The 17617-nt window shown below is 34.5% G+C and overlaps 2 protein-coding genes across 2 annotated transcripts; both read right to left on the bottom strand.

The window, feature by feature from the left end:
* Window positions 1-4651: 4651 nt before the first annotated feature.
* LOC146897263 (uncharacterized) lies at window positions 4652-8231 on the bottom strand. The gene is made up of 5 exons (XM_085735088.1): window positions 7863-8231; window positions 6833-6985; window positions 6598-6739; window positions 5210-5451; window positions 4652-5065 (listed from the first exon to the last, which is right to left on the bottom strand). The coding sequence occupies exons 1-5, from the start codon at window positions 8196-8198 to the stop codon at window positions 4859-4861; spliced, it is 1080 nt and encodes a 359-aa protein (XP_085591214.1). The 5' UTR covers window positions 8199-8231; the 3' UTR covers window positions 4652-4858.
* Window positions 8232-9885: 1654 nt separating this feature from the next.
* On the bottom strand, window positions 9886-14323 carry LOC146897262 (transferring glycosyl group transferase). Its single transcript, XM_085735087.1, has 3 exons — window positions 13590-14323; window positions 11332-11495; window positions 9886-11218 (listed from the first exon to the last, which is right to left on the bottom strand). The coding sequence occupies exons 1-3, from the start codon at window positions 14206-14208 to the stop codon at window positions 10133-10135; spliced, it is 1869 nt and encodes a 622-aa protein (XP_085591213.1). The 5' UTR covers window positions 14209-14323; the 3' UTR covers window positions 9886-10132.
* Window positions 14324-17617: the final 3294 nt, after the last annotated feature.

The raw sequence follows: 17617 nt of genomic DNA, 5'->3' as shown, positions 1-17617 counted from the left end.
GAGATGTAATGTTTTTAGAATTTATCGATTGTTTTCACTTTCACATTCAATGATGTTATTTATCTGTAAGTTTAGTTGTACCTAAATTTCTTCTTTTGCTTTATCGGTATGAAATTCCTATTCCTATTTCAGACATCATCGATCATATTTTTAATTTTAAGTGCATGTGATGTTGATTTCAGGTGAAGTGTACATGATGATATTATTTTTTATGATATTTGCATCCCCATATTAGACATATTTTAATGTAGTCTCATTTAATTATGAGTTAGAGTCACACACCATGTATAAGTCGTCTGACTTACACCAAACATGGATCGTTAAATTCAAGAGATCATGCGGTTCAAAATATTCAACCAAAAAATTATAAAATATTGTGACGTGAGAAATATTTCGTGATTTGCTTTCTTCCCTTGACATCCTTTTTCCATCGATTAAATCGAGAGTGTATCATCAAGGAAGATAAAATTAAATAAATTTAAGGCTTAATAGCAGTTTGACCCTCTATCTTTTCAGAAGTTGTGATTTTGGCCCCCTAACTAAATACAATACAAAACCGCCCGCTATGTATTGGATCTTTGGCAGTTTTGGCCCCATAGGCCAATTTTGACTCGGTCTTCGCTGATGAGGCACCCATATCACTTAATTGAGGTGCCACATGTAATTTTTTTTTTTAAATTCATGCTAGCTTTTTTTAATTGGAAAAAATTTTAAAAAAGGAAAATAGAAAGTCAGGTCACATGACCTATTTTGCAGATGAAAGTTATAAACTCAGGGTTGGTAATTTTGGCCCCCTTTCTTTCATTTTCTCACCATTCTTCTCCAACCCTCGAAAATCTCTCTTCTTCTCCATTGTTCTCTTTTCCATAAAACGATTGACATGAAAATCAGATAAATAGGGTTCGATTGTTTGAGTTCTTATTTTTGGTTAATTTTGTTCGATTGTAGGAGTATTTAGAATCTAGGGTTTGTGTTACTATTCCAAAGATCCAATACATAGGGGGCGGTTTTGTATTTTATTTGGTTAGGGGACCAAAATCGCAACTTTTGGAAAGATAGGGGGTCAAAATTGTTATTAAGCCTAAATTTAGAGAATAGTCAAAGCATTAAGTTCCACTAATCAATCACAAACTAATTGTCATCCAAGCATTGTTTAATTTGTGGAACCTAAGGTACTCAAGTTTTTTTTTCTTTACTAAAACTACCAGTTTCTGAATAATAGTTTGATCAGTACGTCAAGAGAGAACAACACTGTAATTAAATTTCATCTTGAATCCTATGTTGGAATTTTTTTCACTGTCCACATGTGTTCGAAACAAATGAGCAATAAAGGGGACTAATTTGGCACACTAATCAAAGAATCCATATGAATTAAGCAATTGAACTGAAATTTAGATTTGGTTTTAGTCAAATTGGTTATTGCATTTTATATGTTCTTTGACATAGCATTTTTTTGTTTTGCCAAATTGAATTTAGTCCTTCCACAAGTGGTGTTTGATTTCTTTAACTTATTATAGATTTGAGGATCATTTTGTTCTCTAAGAATAACAAGAAAGATGAAAAAGAAACAGAAACATGACTCATGTGCCTTTCTTACGTAACATTTATGAACCGTTTGATCAATTTGATTTAATGGTTGAGCTTTAGTGTAATTGTCTTTTCTTACACTTGGTGTGTTTTCTGGCTCTTCAATTATAGCTATTTGTATTATCATATTTTTATTGTATGCTCTAACACGCCAAACGTTATGTTGAATTCAGATGTGGCGTGATACTTAACCTCCCAATTATCATTTGACATACGTTTTTTTTTTGTATTAACCATTTGGTTTTTAGGAGAATGAATCCTGGTAATTAGGCATGACACCAAAAAACGTACCCACGGGTAACATCCTAAACCCACCTTAATTGAACAGGTTTTTCCCGCTTTGACTAGGTTTGAATATGAGTTTGGTGTTTCCCGTGATTTCAAAACATGGGTACGGGACGGGCTACAAGGATATAGGTACCCACCCGAACCCATATCCAAACCCGTTCGTATTTTTATTATATGCTCTAACACGTCAAAATTTATGTTGAATTGAGATGTGGCGTGATACTTAACCTCCCAATTTAAGTGATATGACCTTTTTTTTTAATATGTTAACCATATGGTTTCTAGGAGAATGGATCTTGGTAATTAGGCATGACACCAAAACCCATACCCGCAAGTACCCGCCTAAAGCCACCCCAATTGGACGAGTTTTTCCCGCTTTGACTAGGTTTGGATATGGGTTTGGGTTTTCCCATATTTCAAAACATGGATACGAGACTGATTACAGGGATATAGGTACCCACCCCAAACCCATATCCAAACTCATCTCTGGATGTTAAAATTTATTTTATGACCCTTTTATATAAATAAAAACTCAAATCATAAACCATTTCACTCAGTCATTATGAATGCCAGTATGTTTATGCACTCGCTCAAGCTCTCTCTTCTTCTTCCACATCTCATACCCTCAATCTCTCTTCTAAAATACAACATTGTCATATGGGTTGGAGAAAACTTCTTTTTGTATTAAAATAATTATTCGCTTTGGGTATGGGGATGAGGCAGGGATACACGAACCCGTCAAAGACGGGGATACAATTCAATTTCTCATCCCCGTTGGGTATGAGAAGGGTATATGGAAATCATAGACTGGATGAGGAAGGTAAAACACGTCCCCACCTCGCCCTATTGCCATGCCTACTGGTAATTTGGAGTTCGATCGTGAGGTCAGTATAGTCTGACCAATAATTGTTTCATTAAGAATCAAACTCGAGTTTTCCCGAACAATTTGTCATTTGGTTGATCTCATTAATCACTTGAACCCAATTAATTTAGTTGTTGTAGCTCATCTTTGAACCCAGATGACATTATTTTTTACGCTAAAATTGTTTTTTGTTTTTGTTTTTAGTCGTGTTAAAACATGTAATATTTTTAGTTAAATGTTTATTCTATGTTGAGCGTAGGTTTTGGATGTCATAATTATTTTTTTTGTACGATGTTTATAGTTTGTATCTCTATTCTAAAATTCATGTATTTTTTGTTTTGTTTTTATGTTTAGCATATAATTTATCTTTCAATTTATATATGGACTATTTTCTCTTTTTACATTTGTTTGTGCGAGTTAATATTCTTTTTTTACATTTGTTTGTGCAAACCAATATATATCAGAATATGTAAGTAAAGCAAACCGAATGAGATCTGGTTCAAAACAAATGAACAAAATTATTTAACCGTGCGATGCACGGGTTAGATCACTAGCTAGTTGAAATAACAGACAAACTACAAAGTTATTAGAATGGCATGCAAGTTCCAAAAGGAAAATTTTGGAGCTCAATAAACGAGATTTTAAAATACTTACATCATAGAAACTTCGATTAAAACTACAATTAGTCAATCAATCAACACATTTGTTTCTGTTGCGTCAGGTTTGTTTCTGTTGCGTCAGGTGTGCTTAAAAGCAATATTGTCATGTAAGATAACGAGATCATGAATACGGTGGACTAAGATAGGGGTGTGTCTGTTAAGTTTACAACTCCATGTTACCATATGATTAGAAATTTGGAGTCACTCTCAACTATGAGCTGACTAAAACCTTTCTTATTTGTCATTTGCATTTCCATGTGCATACCCCACATTTCAGCATGAAGGGCATTACAATCTCCATTTATGGTCTACTTTCTAAGAAAATTGTTTGTTAAGAAAGTTAAAACTTAAAATAGTTATTATGTATTAGAAACAACAATTTTTGAAAAAGTTGAATTCATCACTTTCACCACTTTCAACTACAATATTTATATTTTTGTTCTCTTAACCTCTAATGGTGTTCTTTAACATCTTCCTAAGTATAAATATTATAAGTAAGAATATAAATCATTCCTACTTATTCGGACTCTCTGCGTCTGTCATTTAGCGGAACGTGCAAGAAAGGTAAATGGTTGCAGCCACTTGTGAGAGTTCATAGTAATCTTCCCACCTTGCCAAAACAATAAATCTAAATTAGAGGTAGCTTGATCTGTTTATTTATTATTAGAAATATAAAGTACTGTGTATATGGGGTGGGTTTTAGTTTTTACCCTGATGATCGTAGTAAACTAGATGGAGTATTTTCTAGAAAAAAATACATAAAATCTCATTACATGGATATCTGTGAAGATGTTATGTATTTATAAATTAATAAAGTTTTTAATAAATAATGTCACAAACTAGTTATTAAATGAATATTTATGTTTAAAATTAAATTACGTTTCAAAAGTTAGTTCATGGTACAATTTACTTAAGTATTATACAATAATAAGCTATGATTTGTGATACCAATCTAAGTACTAAAGGCAGTAAAAAAAAAATATAAAGATTACAATGACTTAACATGAAGACTATGGGATGCACAATGATGAAACAAAGGAAGTGTTGAAGCTGTTTGGTGTGTGAGTTAGAAAATATGTTAGACCATCACCATTTTTCAAGAACTTCAATAGTCAAACATTTTGTCTAAACGATACTCACTACTACTAGTAACCACAGATAGCATCAAACAAATTGTCTCTTATCAGTCTTATGATAATAAGTGGAAAAAAGAAGCTAAAAGTGTGTGCATGGTAATAGTGGAAACCGAAAAAACTGAAGGGAATGCAATTGATTATATGGGTTGAACTTGCAGCCCTTGCATTTCTCATAATCTTAACCGAACAAATACAATAGAAACTAATCCCCAGTGATGCTGAAGTTTCCACTGCACATACATATTACAATATTGTTTAATATGAGAGACTATCTTGAACTGGGGCCAACTTTTTAAAAAAATAAGAAGAAAATTATATGGGGATGGTTATAAGTATAACTGGATGAGCTCATCACTAACAACTGATGGAGTAAGAACGCCTAAATCTGTGAAAAGCAAAGTCAGATATTGAGGAGGAGTATAATCTCGGGCAGAGCATTCAACCTCAACCTTGGATGGAATAGGGACACCAAAATCAACTGGTCGTAGGGCTGGCGCCAAATCCTTTTGGTCCAGTGGGTAATGACGAGCAAACTGCAGAGTAACACAAACAGAACATGTAAATTACAAAAGATCCATTGCCAATCAGTACAACACTTAGCAGAATGCTGCAGGCATTCTAAAGTAACAACTGAAATATTAGATTGATAGCTGTAAATAGCAAATAATCGAATTCACCTTGTAGCTTTCAGCAGCCACATAAACTGGCTTGTTCATACTCTTTGCAACCAACGCAATTTGATATGTCCCCATCATGTTGATTATACCACCACTTTCAACAACTCCGTCTGCCCCCACCAATACCATGTCTACCTCATCCATAGTATAAGCCACTGCAGAGTCTATCACAAGTTTCACAGGAACATCAAGCTTGGCCAGCTCATTGGACAGCCTTAAACCTGTTCGGTCCGGTCTCCCCTCTGCAAAGTTAGGCAAAACAGTTACGAAGTTTGAATCACAAATTGGTAACGGAGAAAATATGTTAACATGCGAAAATATCTTGATAGTATGTTAGAGTATCTAAAGTTTATCTTGTAGGATGAGCTTCTTGTCTTAGAAATAGAATATCTCCTGAGATTAGTTTCTATATTACTTTAGTCGTTTCTATCAAGTTTATTATACCATATTACATCATAATCATGTTTATTCCTGTTTTATCTAAAACTCATAACTTTCCCCATAGAGGGGAGACCATGAGATAAGGAAATTGAAGTGACATAAAGGTTAAAACATGATCAAATTAACAGGACAATAGAATTAAGAAATACAGCTCTAACTATCATCCACAAAGCTCTAAACATTGGAAAGAATATTCTTATATTATTATCTATCTTGAGAAAATATGCCAATTACCATGAAATTGAGATGATTGCATGAAAAATGTCTTCACTTATGGTTTGAAACTAATGTCAGGAAGTCAATGGGAGCTCAAAAAGAAATAGATCTCCATTAATGAGCCTGAACCCACATCTTGATACAAAGTCGTAAGACATTAACGGTTTGATTGGGAGTTGAAAGGGGATGGGATGGGAGGGGTTTTGAGGGGAAAGAGAGAAGGGAAGGGAAGGGACGGTTTGGGAGGGCTTTGAAAAAAATCGTCAAATCCTTTCCCTCTTCTTATAATATATCGAAAACCTAAAACATTGGTCATGAGTCTTGCATTCCCCTCCAAAAAAAATCTCCCAAACTAGGTGAGGGATTTCTCTCCCCTCCTCCCCCGTAGACCTCTACTTCCTTCACCTTCCAACTCTTAAAAAAAGCCTAAATATGAGTCTAGTTACTTGTATAGTTGTATTATCCTAACAAATAGTGAATTTCATCACATTAACTGTATGTTTGGGTTACAAGCAAACTGAATTTCATCAACAAACTTGTTTAAAAAAATCACATTGAGTCTCAAACGTGGTTTTAGGATAAGTAAGAAAAGGTAGGTTTTCCATTGGATCAAACCACAATCGGTTAGCTATTATCAAAACAAGGTATAAATGCGAACCAGTCATTTTGGGACATATCCTAATGTGCAAACATGTACTCAAGAGTTTATACACAGAGAGAGAAAGAAAAACCTGTACAGAAGACCCGAAAGCGCTTCTTATTATGTGCAGCCAGTTTAAGGACTTCAAAGACAACTCTGGAAAACCCGTGAACCAAAATGGTACAACCATCAAATATAAAATCTTGACTAAGCATTCCAATAATCTTGCGAGCCTACAAAAACAAAACAAACAAATAACCACGTCAGGCACCATCGGGAGTAAGAAAGAGTTAACAGCGCAACCAACCACACGCATGCAAACAAACCTTGTAGGAAATTTCCCCAAACTTGTCAGCACGCTCAATCAAGCGAGCTTTAGCAGAATTGAAGTCTTCAAATTCCAACGCAGAGGTCCTTGTCACATATCTCATGAACAGGTCAGATGCCGCTGTTAATGATATAGAGGTTGTATCCCATGCCTGTCAACATAAATGTTAGATTAATCCCACATTCAACATAACAAATTGATCAACAAAATCAATAATTGAAAAATATGAAAGAAATGAAAATTACCACTAATTATTTTACAACACTATTATGTATGTTCATATCTCATTTGGGGTACATTTAAGTGACTACAGGGCTCATCACACAGGTGCTTATATGAATCTATTTCTATAATCAAAACAAACACAGAATGTGGTTAACTGTTGTTTTTATTAAGTATCCTGAAAAATTCATTGAACTAGGCCGAAAATAGATTATGAATATGACCCTATTTGGATAAACAACTTATAGCATAAACACTTATCGTGATAAACACTTATTTATAAGCTATTTATATAACAAAAGATAACAACAACAAAGCCTTATCCCACTAAGTGGGGTCGGCTACTTGGGTCAAATTACGCTTCTATGTTAATTCATAAATTCTCGCTAACGAAATTGTATCTTCATAAGCTACTTTTTCATAAACTACCTTAGACAAAATGCTTATTAATTTGCATAAGCTATTTTGCACAAGAACAAAAATAAGCCAATCCAAACAGGGCTAAGTCAACCCAAACAAGACCTATGTCATAAACTACAAAGCATCTCATACCGACACATGTAGTTACAATCAATTCCTTCTATTTTCTTAAATTCTTATCGTTGTCTATGCGTCAGTGTTAGTGCCGTTTCTCGTGACTATTTCTATAAGCTCTCTCCCTCCTAGACTAGCCAAACTAATAATAAGAAATCCAAATAAATGTTCATAAACCAATCCAAACCAAACACACTATTGGGATTCAAACATTAGGTTTTAGCATGAAATTAAATTAAAAAAGGAAAAACAAGAATGAGAAAAATGCATACTTTAAGAGTATCAGAAGCGTTTTTGAGTTCAATTTCAAGCTGCATCATTGTAGAAGCTTTACTGGCACTAATAACAGCAGCAAGAGCCCGAATCGCCGCCACGGCTTCCGCCAAATCAGGATGATTACGCCACCGGTTGAATTCATCGATTACAGAGAAATTGGTATCTTTATCAGTGTGAGAATTTGTTGAAGATGATGGTAGTGGTGGGTTGGGGTTTGTTGCGGATTGAGCTTGTGCTAACCATTCGGTGCTGACGACACCGAAGTGCGCTAAGCGGGTTTGGTAGTAAGCGGAGATTTTGGGATTTTCCATTGATGGAGCTTCGGTTTCCATGCGTTGTGGTTTTCTCTTGCGTTTTGATTCTTTGTTGGTGTTAAATCCCTAATTTCAATTTCAATGCCATAATTTATTTTATTTTTTTTATAACAAAAAACTTAAAATTTCAGGGTCATAATTTTATTGTTAATGAAACTTGTAATGAACCAATTTAATTTTGTTTTTTTTTAAGATCCTAGGATATGTTTGGGTTTTCTTTTGAGAGAGTTAAAAGTAATTGAGAGATTAAATTTGATTTTTTTTATTTTGTCAAAGGGAAAAAAAACACGAATTAAAGACTCTAACTAGACGGCTAGACCAAACAAACTCAACGCCAATTTCAATCACATTTGTTAAAAGAACACATGTCATGCCAAAAGGGTTTTATGGAAGACATCGAGACCATTATCACTCGGTGCACTTTTCTTAATCTAATATCATTTACAAGGTTACTCTCATGCAAAATATGTTGCAAATGAACCACTCAATCTCTAAGCAGAAGTTGTTTGATAGTCCATATCAAATATTCATATTTGTGAAAGATATTCGTACCCTTTTGAACGAGGTCAATCAAAATGTTTGAGCCAGAGACATAACACCTCTTTATAGCTAGATATAACACAACTTCAAATCAAACTATCATACAACCCCGAAATCTCAACATGTAAACTTTGGGGGTAGCTAATGTTGAATAGAATTGTAACAATGAAAGAAAATAAATCTTTCAATTTAGAATTAATTATAACTTGCTTCAAAAATAAAAACAGAATTAATTTTAACTTAGAAATTTAAATTTATAGATTTGCCTTCAAAAGTAATGTGTACTCTTAAACTTATTGTTCAACACATTTTCATATAAACATATCCAAATTTAAATTATTTTATTTTAAACTCATTTCTAACTATAATCAATTTTAAAAACTTTTAACTATAATAAGTTTTACAAACAGAACTCAATCAAGTGTTATCATTGTATAACCACACACACTTTATCAATCAATCTCTCCTTTTTGCATGAGTCTCTCACATCAAATACATGACGCTATTACTAATTAATAACAAAATACTGGGTTATACCGAATTGTCATAATTGATTTCAATACAAAGATCTATTGCGCATGAATCAACTTATGATCCCTCATCAAGGTAAACTTGATTCTGATATCACCTATTAGAGAATAATGAGAACGTGCTAATGAAGATGACTACACCATAATCTCATCCAATATTTTAAAACTCAATTCACTCAAGCTTAAATTTACTCAATTCACTTCTGGCCAACATAAAACTAACCACTCAAGCTTAAATTTCTAATCGTTATTGTTGTTGACTTTGAGAGGTATACTTCTCGTGGTGATTAGTCAGCATACAAAATGTTTCAACAAACTAACCCAAGCTTTCCTTTGCTGCTAAAATCAGTTGTTCATACTTCATAGAATCCCCACAAAAATCAATCTTCCACACCGATGGACCAAGTTTTTTTTGCCATATTTCAGAAAGGCACAAGAAAAGGAGTTTGCCTTTGAGCTATTGGCTCCCTTTTATCATTCTTTTATGAATAAACCCATGAAGATGAAAGATATACAATCGTGTGTTTTTCGATTTCTTTTGTTCGATCAGCATTATTTGGTCATCATTTTTGTGCGTAAATAACAACTCGTTCGAATATTCACACAAAAAAAAAGTTGAAAGTAATTGCAAAACATAGGACAAAAGTTGTCGTGGAAGATTACTATAAAAAGAAATATTTCAATCCTGAACACAAAATTCAACTCGCTGTTTAATTCCAGTCTATCTTAAGCCTCACATTGGCAACTTAATTTGTTACAGATGATAGTACAAAATGAATACAAAGAATATGTAAGCTAAATTGGAACAAAAAAAAAAAAAAAAACTCAATTAATATAGGAAGAAAATTAAAATGTAGAACTGCTTCTACCTACCATTAAAAGCTATGACTTGTGACAAACCACAGCAGTGCAGGATAACTCACTGTCTATACTCCACAAATTCAACTCTTTGAGCCGTTTCTGAATCGATTCCAGCTCCATCTCAGTTGACCAATATACCAACTTTCTATCCCCTATAGAAGATTTACTAACACCATCTGAACCAATCTTCATGCCAAAAGAAGTCTCATCAACTCTTCTGATACTTGCACCATTCTGTTCCAATAATTTTGTTACAATATACACAAAACTTAGGCTACCTTGGGTTGATGAGTCTTTTCTCCCCAAAGAGTCGGCCATGGCTACAATTTTCGACACGAAGCCATTGGTCCAGATTTTCTCACTAGACGATGAGCTTTCAGCGTAAAACAGTTCCACGTTTTTTGCAACACAGAAGTCGTAGTTGGGATCTCTAGACTCGAGCAATACGTCGGAAGTGGGAAGCATGCTCCCATCCAAAACCCATGTGTTATACTTACTTTCGATAAACTTTTTAATTACATAAGCCTTGGCCACAATACCATTGATAGTCTCAATTCTCGAACCTTGCAAAGTCAATTTATTATTTCCAATGCTAGTTACAAATTGGTCTACATTGATTACAGGATGTCCCCTCCTGGACAGATCAACTAAGGAATCAGATGGAGGGCCCATAAGTATATAATTCCTTATATTTAGCCTCTCAAAGTTGCATAATAAGTTTCTTACTACAGCATCTGATACCCCTAAAAGATCTACTAAGAAGATACTATCTTGTTTCTGCATAGAGTGAAGTAAAGTTCCAAGTTCTTCGGAGTTCCTCACAAACCTTCCCGGACGTACTTCTCTGAAACAAAAGTCAAACCATTTTAAACTACTCAAAGGCTGCATTTCCAGAATATTGAAGTCTAGGGATCTTTCCTCTAGTAACTGAGAATCAGGTCCAGCAGTTTTCCCGTAGTTTACTCCAGCATCTCTGTGAGAGACACTTAATGCTCTCTCGTGCAAAAAATTGGCATAGATATTAAAGTAACCATGGGATTGAATAAACTTGATGAACCAAGGTGTCCATATTCTCTCCCCCATCTTCTTATACCAACCTGTAGTCACCTGTAAAAAATTTCAGAACTACTATTAGGAATGAACTGTACTGCTGACATATATCTGAGAATTGAAGAAGAGTAAAGAACAAGAAACATTTTTTCTTATAAATGTTTTATTACCATCCCCTCAAGAAATGGTTTATTGCCCTTTGCCTTGTTTTTGTCATACCACAACCTGAACTCTTTCCATGGCTTTGGAAAGAGAATTTGCCCCCACGTACCAACCAACTGGTACAAGAAAAGCCGTGTCTGGTCATCCAACTGCAACTTGTTGCCATGTTTACCTGCAACCAGAAACCAATTATACCATCAATAAACTGTACAGAAATTCACGAAGTAGTGAAGAAGTATAGCACAATTAGAAAGGCAACAATAACACATAAATACATAAGTTAACCAAAAATGGGGTTAAACTTGGTGCCACTTTTGTCGCTATTCGACCAGACCTGACCATAGCACAAAAAAGGGTTCAAAAGTTACATGGCATCATTATTCAAAATTAATGGACAGATTAACACATCACAATATACATTCACACCTTAGTACACAAGAAAACGTAAGTTACATAACAAGTTCAAAAGTGATAAACATGTTAAATTCAAAATTAATAAAGAGTAAAGGATGGTGGAATAGGTCTCCCCTTATTGGAGCTGGATTCAGCTAAGTAAAGCAAAGTTTCAGCTCATTAGAGTTGGGTTTAATTATCTCTTTGGTCTGTTGGGTTCATTGCAAGCTTTCAAGTTGCAAGAACAACAGGTTTGTTCATGTTTTCTGGTTCGTGACTTGGTTTGTCTTAGGAGCCACAGGGTTGAGACTCAGTACGATATCATTTACCTCCTTTGCATATGGGTTCACATAAAGGCGTAAGATGCATCTATGGATTCAATTTCTACAACTGTCAAGTTGATGTTTATTGCACCACGGAGCCTTGCCATTCATCCATGGTATTATGGATTTTTAAAAACACTGTTTTTCTGGTTGTACGCTCTTTCTTCTGTGCTTTCTTTGCATGCCTTGTTCGTCTTGTACAAGGTATCCGCGTATTAATAAAAGTTTAGCCGTTTCAAAAAAAAAAAAAAATTATCATTTTAGGCATGTGCAGGTAAAAATAGTTGTTACGCTGTAGTATCATTCAATCGTCTTAAAACTCGTGAATCTAGGTCAAAGTGAGTCTATGTGAGTTTAGCTAGGTTTACACAAAACTTTTAAACAAGTTAACTTAATTGTGATGCCTAGATTGTAGACTTGTAGGACTTTGAGTTAACTTGAGAGATTGACAATCATAACAACAAGGAAGACTAAGAGAGAACCCTGTATTCTACTGTCCATTGAAACACTGGCTTCTCATAATACCAAGTTCTTGTCCTACAAAAGACTCATCAATGCATGATCCACCTGCCACTGCCACTACAACGGAGGATCAAACCAACCCTTGTGAAACGTTTTAAATTAGGAACTTGCAGCTTCCTTACCCCAGATATCATTAGCAGAATTGACAAATAATAATATGACAACTGCAGCTAAGTAATTCCCTTCAAAAACCAGACAAACAATGGCCAACATGCTAAGCATACATTATACATTCAATTTACTCACAAATACAAACATCCCTTACACCTATTTCTATTATATCTTCTCACAAATAGCACAGTCAACAAACAACGCAGTACCCTCATCCATGAAGTACTCACTGACCAAATTCATCCAACGTCAAACCTCTGTTAGCTATCAACAAACAAGCGGCCATATTTTAAAGAAAAAAATAAAGTATAACCTTTTTCTATAAAATTCCTGATATCGAAGAATAAACTGAAGTGTCCCACTCCTAGTAAAAAATTGTAGACAACCTTTATCCAATAATCTTATATTTAAAAATGAACGATTGCATGACTTGAACCAATAACCAATCTCTTTATTGGAGTGTACGATTTCTCTCTATTTTCCTCTCTTCGCCTTCCGCCAAAGCCCTTTCCACCCCTCCCCTACAAACTCTCAAATAGAGCCTAAAATTCCTGACACGGAGGAATCAACAAAATCGCCAAACTCCTGTTGTAGACATCCCTATCTAATGATCTTTTATATACAATGACTGATTGCATTACTTGAACCTAAAACCAAGGCTTTTTTATAAGGGTCCATAGCTGTGATCTCGACGGCAACAACATTGTTTTTTATGTCTAAGTGACTACAATACAACACAAATGTGATTGAGACTGCATCATCGGTATAATATAATAATACAATTCTTTACAATAACAATGATCGTGACTACACTTAAAACTGCCTGTATTATACCTATAAATCACAGTGTAAAAACTCCAACCATTGTAACAAGTCTACTTCATTTTAAAGCAAAGTAAACAAAAACAAAATGGTACCTGGAACAAACCTTGCACGTTGCAATGTAGCACCAAAAATGGAAGGACTATAATTAGAACCATTATAATAGAAATTCACAATCAACGCTTTAATATACTCGTAATAAAGCGAAGAAACCTCCAAATCATCCTCTACAACAAAAGCAAACTCATCATCTGAACCAGGCCACCATGCCTCCAACCACTGTGCCTGCAACCCCACATTCCCAGTTCTATAATGCACCACCTTTTCCCCATATTTCCACTCAAACCCATCAACAAAATCCAAAATTCTCCTCGATTCGATTAATTTCAAATCGACATCGGAATTGTTCAAAGGGGTAAAATGATCAATGTAAACATGGAGGTGGACGCGATCGCCGAGGTAATCTGCGGTAGCGAGGGAACGGAGGCAACGGGAAACGGAGTCAAGGCGGTTAAAGGCGAGAACTTTGATAAGGAAAGTAAAATTGGGGGAAATTGTTGAATTAGGGTTTTTTGGAATTGGGGATTTTAGTGTGAAATTAGGGTTAGATTCGGTGATTGAAGATGGGAGAGAAGAGTTGTGAAAAGTGTAGAAGATGAATGCAATGAGGGTGATGAAGATTATTGGAAGGAAGTGCTTTTTGGGTCCCACCATTGATTCAGAAACATTGCTTGCAGGTTAGGGTTCTTGAGATGAATGAATCATGAGATAGATCTCAGCGACAATGAAACTTGTTAACGACGTCAATGTACTCACTTCAAAACAGGACAAGCTACACTACTAAGGTGTAAGTGGGTAAAATGTTCAGAATACCAATTTCCTTGCTTTTTTTCGGGTAAACAATTTTTTTTCTTATATAATCCTAAATGTTTGTTTTCACGCCCCATATGTAGACAGACTTATGGTGTTTGCGGTGCGGTTTGGTTCGGTTTTGAGCAAAAAAAGTCATCCAAACCGCGAGATAAAAAAGTATGCGGTTTGGTTTGGTTCGGTTGATTTTTAAAAAGTCATCCAAACCAAACCAAACCAAATCAATGCGGTTTGGATTGGTTCGGTTTGTGCGGTTTATCGCGAGATAAAAAAATATTACATTAACTCTAATATTGACAACTTGTTACAAAATAAACATAGGACATTTTATTTTGATGTTTATATGATAAAATATTAGGTAAAACTTATATCAAAATAGGTAAAATTAAGAAGAAACATAAGCATGAACCAAATTATTGGGAAGTAAAGAAAACAAATTCATCACTGGAAATGAATTGAAACAGATGGAAAGGAATTATAATCGAACCTGATGGTGCAACGATGGAAAAATCGAATCAAAAGAGATTATTCTTAAGCTATGTAATTGGGCTAGTACATATTTAAGTAATATTCATTATTCTTACGGTTTGGTTTGGTTTGGTTCAGTTGCTGAGATGCAAACCGCAAACCGAACCGAACCGCGCGGTTCAGTGCAAAAGTCATCTGAATTCATCCAAACCAAGTGTGGTTTTTTGCGGTTTTGGTTTGGATTGGTTTGGTTTGCGGTTTTTCTATTGGGTTGGTTCGGTTTTGAACACCCCTAGACAGACTTGATCTACATCGAGGCAGGATGTTTGGGACCTTTAGGCTTATATAATCATAAACACGTCTATTCGGATTATATAATTTGAATTGTCCTAAAACTATAACATAATGCATTTTTCTTAGTTTTCTACGACATTTTAATTAACAGTTTTTTACACATTCTAGGCCCCATTCAAGGAGGTTGATTACAACATAAAGGTGCATATGAAAGAACAATCTTGACAGTTTGTTTTGCTAGAGACGACATCTATGCATCCACCACCAAAAAAGGTCACCGCAAAAGGGGACCCCAAAGAAAGATAAACATGTCATTTGGTCGACAAAGCGGTCGTCTTCACTCTGGGAGCATGTTGACTCCCAAGATCCATAGACACAGGCTTCACAGACGAATTCAACAGGGACAAGTAGAAAAAGTTCACGGAAAAGCAACATGCCTCGTAATCCTCTTAAGTTAATTTCGGTTAAAGTCAACATACCACACAAAGACCAAATCACATCTTTCACACACGAACATATTGAGAAGGTGGTGGATGTAACTGGTGATGGTCATTATGGTTTACGTGCAGTTGCGAGCCTACGTAACATGTATGTTGATGATTGCTAGATGATCTGTTACCAACTTCAACAAGAGCTTATCGGTGAAGAAAATGAGTGTTATTGACGGTTGATTGGGTCGGGTAGACGATATAATCAGGTCTTACACGCTCCAACCTGTTTTGTATCGGTCCTGCACTACCGAATAAATGGATGATCATGCCTGGTATGTGTTTCCTCATTGCACAGAGATACAAACATGTGGTTATTCGACTGTTCATTGAGAAAGGACGATTGAAAACCTTTTTCCCTTTATGTGGTGCACCGTCGCATAGAGACCGAATTATGTGTATGGCACATGTGAATGACAACCATTTTATGGTGATATATTTGAAGGATGGGTGTCCAATTCCTCCCACTTCCGCACTATGGAGACAACACTATCGAGATGATGCAAAAAAAATGAGATGAAAGATATGTCAGTCGGATGGTTAACTATAATGGACTATGTCGAGCGACGGGTTATGCAGTAGTAAGAGATGACCAAGTTTTGTACATTGTTGAAAATCTTGATCCATAAGGTTATTGCTGATAAGAAGGTTGAAGATGAGGTGAATAATGAAAAGGATGAGAACTTTAATCTTGATGATTGTAGCATAGATCTTGGGGCGGATTAGTTGAATTGTATATCATTAGTTGAGATGTGTAATGATGTAAATTCAACTTTTTTGTTGTAATGATATATATATATATATATATATATATATATATATAATGATTTTTTTGATATAATTATAACCTCGTTGTCTTTTATATTATTTTATTTATTGAAAAATTGTTGAGTTTAGAAAGACATGGAATCAGTGCATGCTGATAGCCGTAAATTTAATGATTTCAGATTATATAATTTTAAATATGTTTCAGATTATAAAATCTGAAAGGTATTTTGGGAAGAAACAAAAATAGAGCGCGCAAGAAATGGATAACGTGAAAAAAGTAATAGACATATATTTTTATTAGTACTTTTATCTTCCCTTTTTTTCTAGTTTGTGTTGTTGAGATGATGTTTGCTTGTTTTATGGTTTTTACCATTGGTGATACTTTTGATGCTTTGTTAATCTCTAGTGATATTAAGAAGACTCTTACTTGTGCCCACTATAGTTCTAGTGAAAGCTTTTGACCTGAATAGTTCCGTGATTTTTGTTCTCACAAATTGAGAAAAAGATTTCTATGCTAAAATTTGTGATGTTTTTTAATTATTTTTCTTCTTTTATTGTTATTATTTTTTTAGTGGATTGTGCTTGATAATTCTTCTGTTCAGGTTTCACACACAAAATAATTTAACGAGCTTCGAATATTCCATTGCAAGCTCTGGTCTCATTAAATACATGGTCTCATTAAATACATGGTTTGGAAGAAGGGATATTATAAAGATAAAAACAAAAACAAAAATAGTATTTCATCACAATTTTTCTTGTGATAATCTAACAAAAAATAGTATATATCAATCAACAAAGTCGCTCATGTGATAATCTATTTTTACAAAATCACTATCAAGTGTCAAACCTTTAAACAACTAGCACAAAAATTGATTTCTTTATTTAAGAGAGATATATATTTGTGTTCATGATACAGGTTGGAAGTAAACTTATACAAGTGGGAAGAAAATTGTTGACACAAAAGTGATTTCTAGGTACTACAGAAAAGTTATGTAAAAAAAAAAAGGTATCACAAAAAAAGTGCTTATGACTAATATAAAAAAATGTTTTAGGTCGACCAAGAGAAACACTTGCATGTTACAACTTGCAACCATGTAGCCAAAATTACCAACTTCTGCAGCTTGGTTTGTTGTATTATACTATAGCCTTATGAGTTATTATAGAATATAAGTGGAAGCATTTTTCACCAAAAAAAAAAATTAAAAGTGCAAGAAGCATTTTTCTAAACAAAGTCA

The sequence above is a fragment of the Medicago sativa genome, chromosome 8 (genome assembly GCF_051527215.1).
Source record: "Medicago sativa cultivar Bolivia chromosome 8, Bolivia_mono, whole genome shotgun sequence".
Lineage (NCBI taxonomy): Eukaryota > Viridiplantae > Streptophyta > Magnoliopsida > Fabales > Fabaceae > Medicago > Medicago sativa.
Note: the sequence above shows the minus strand (reverse complement) of the source record. Positions and strands in the feature narration are given on the sequence as shown.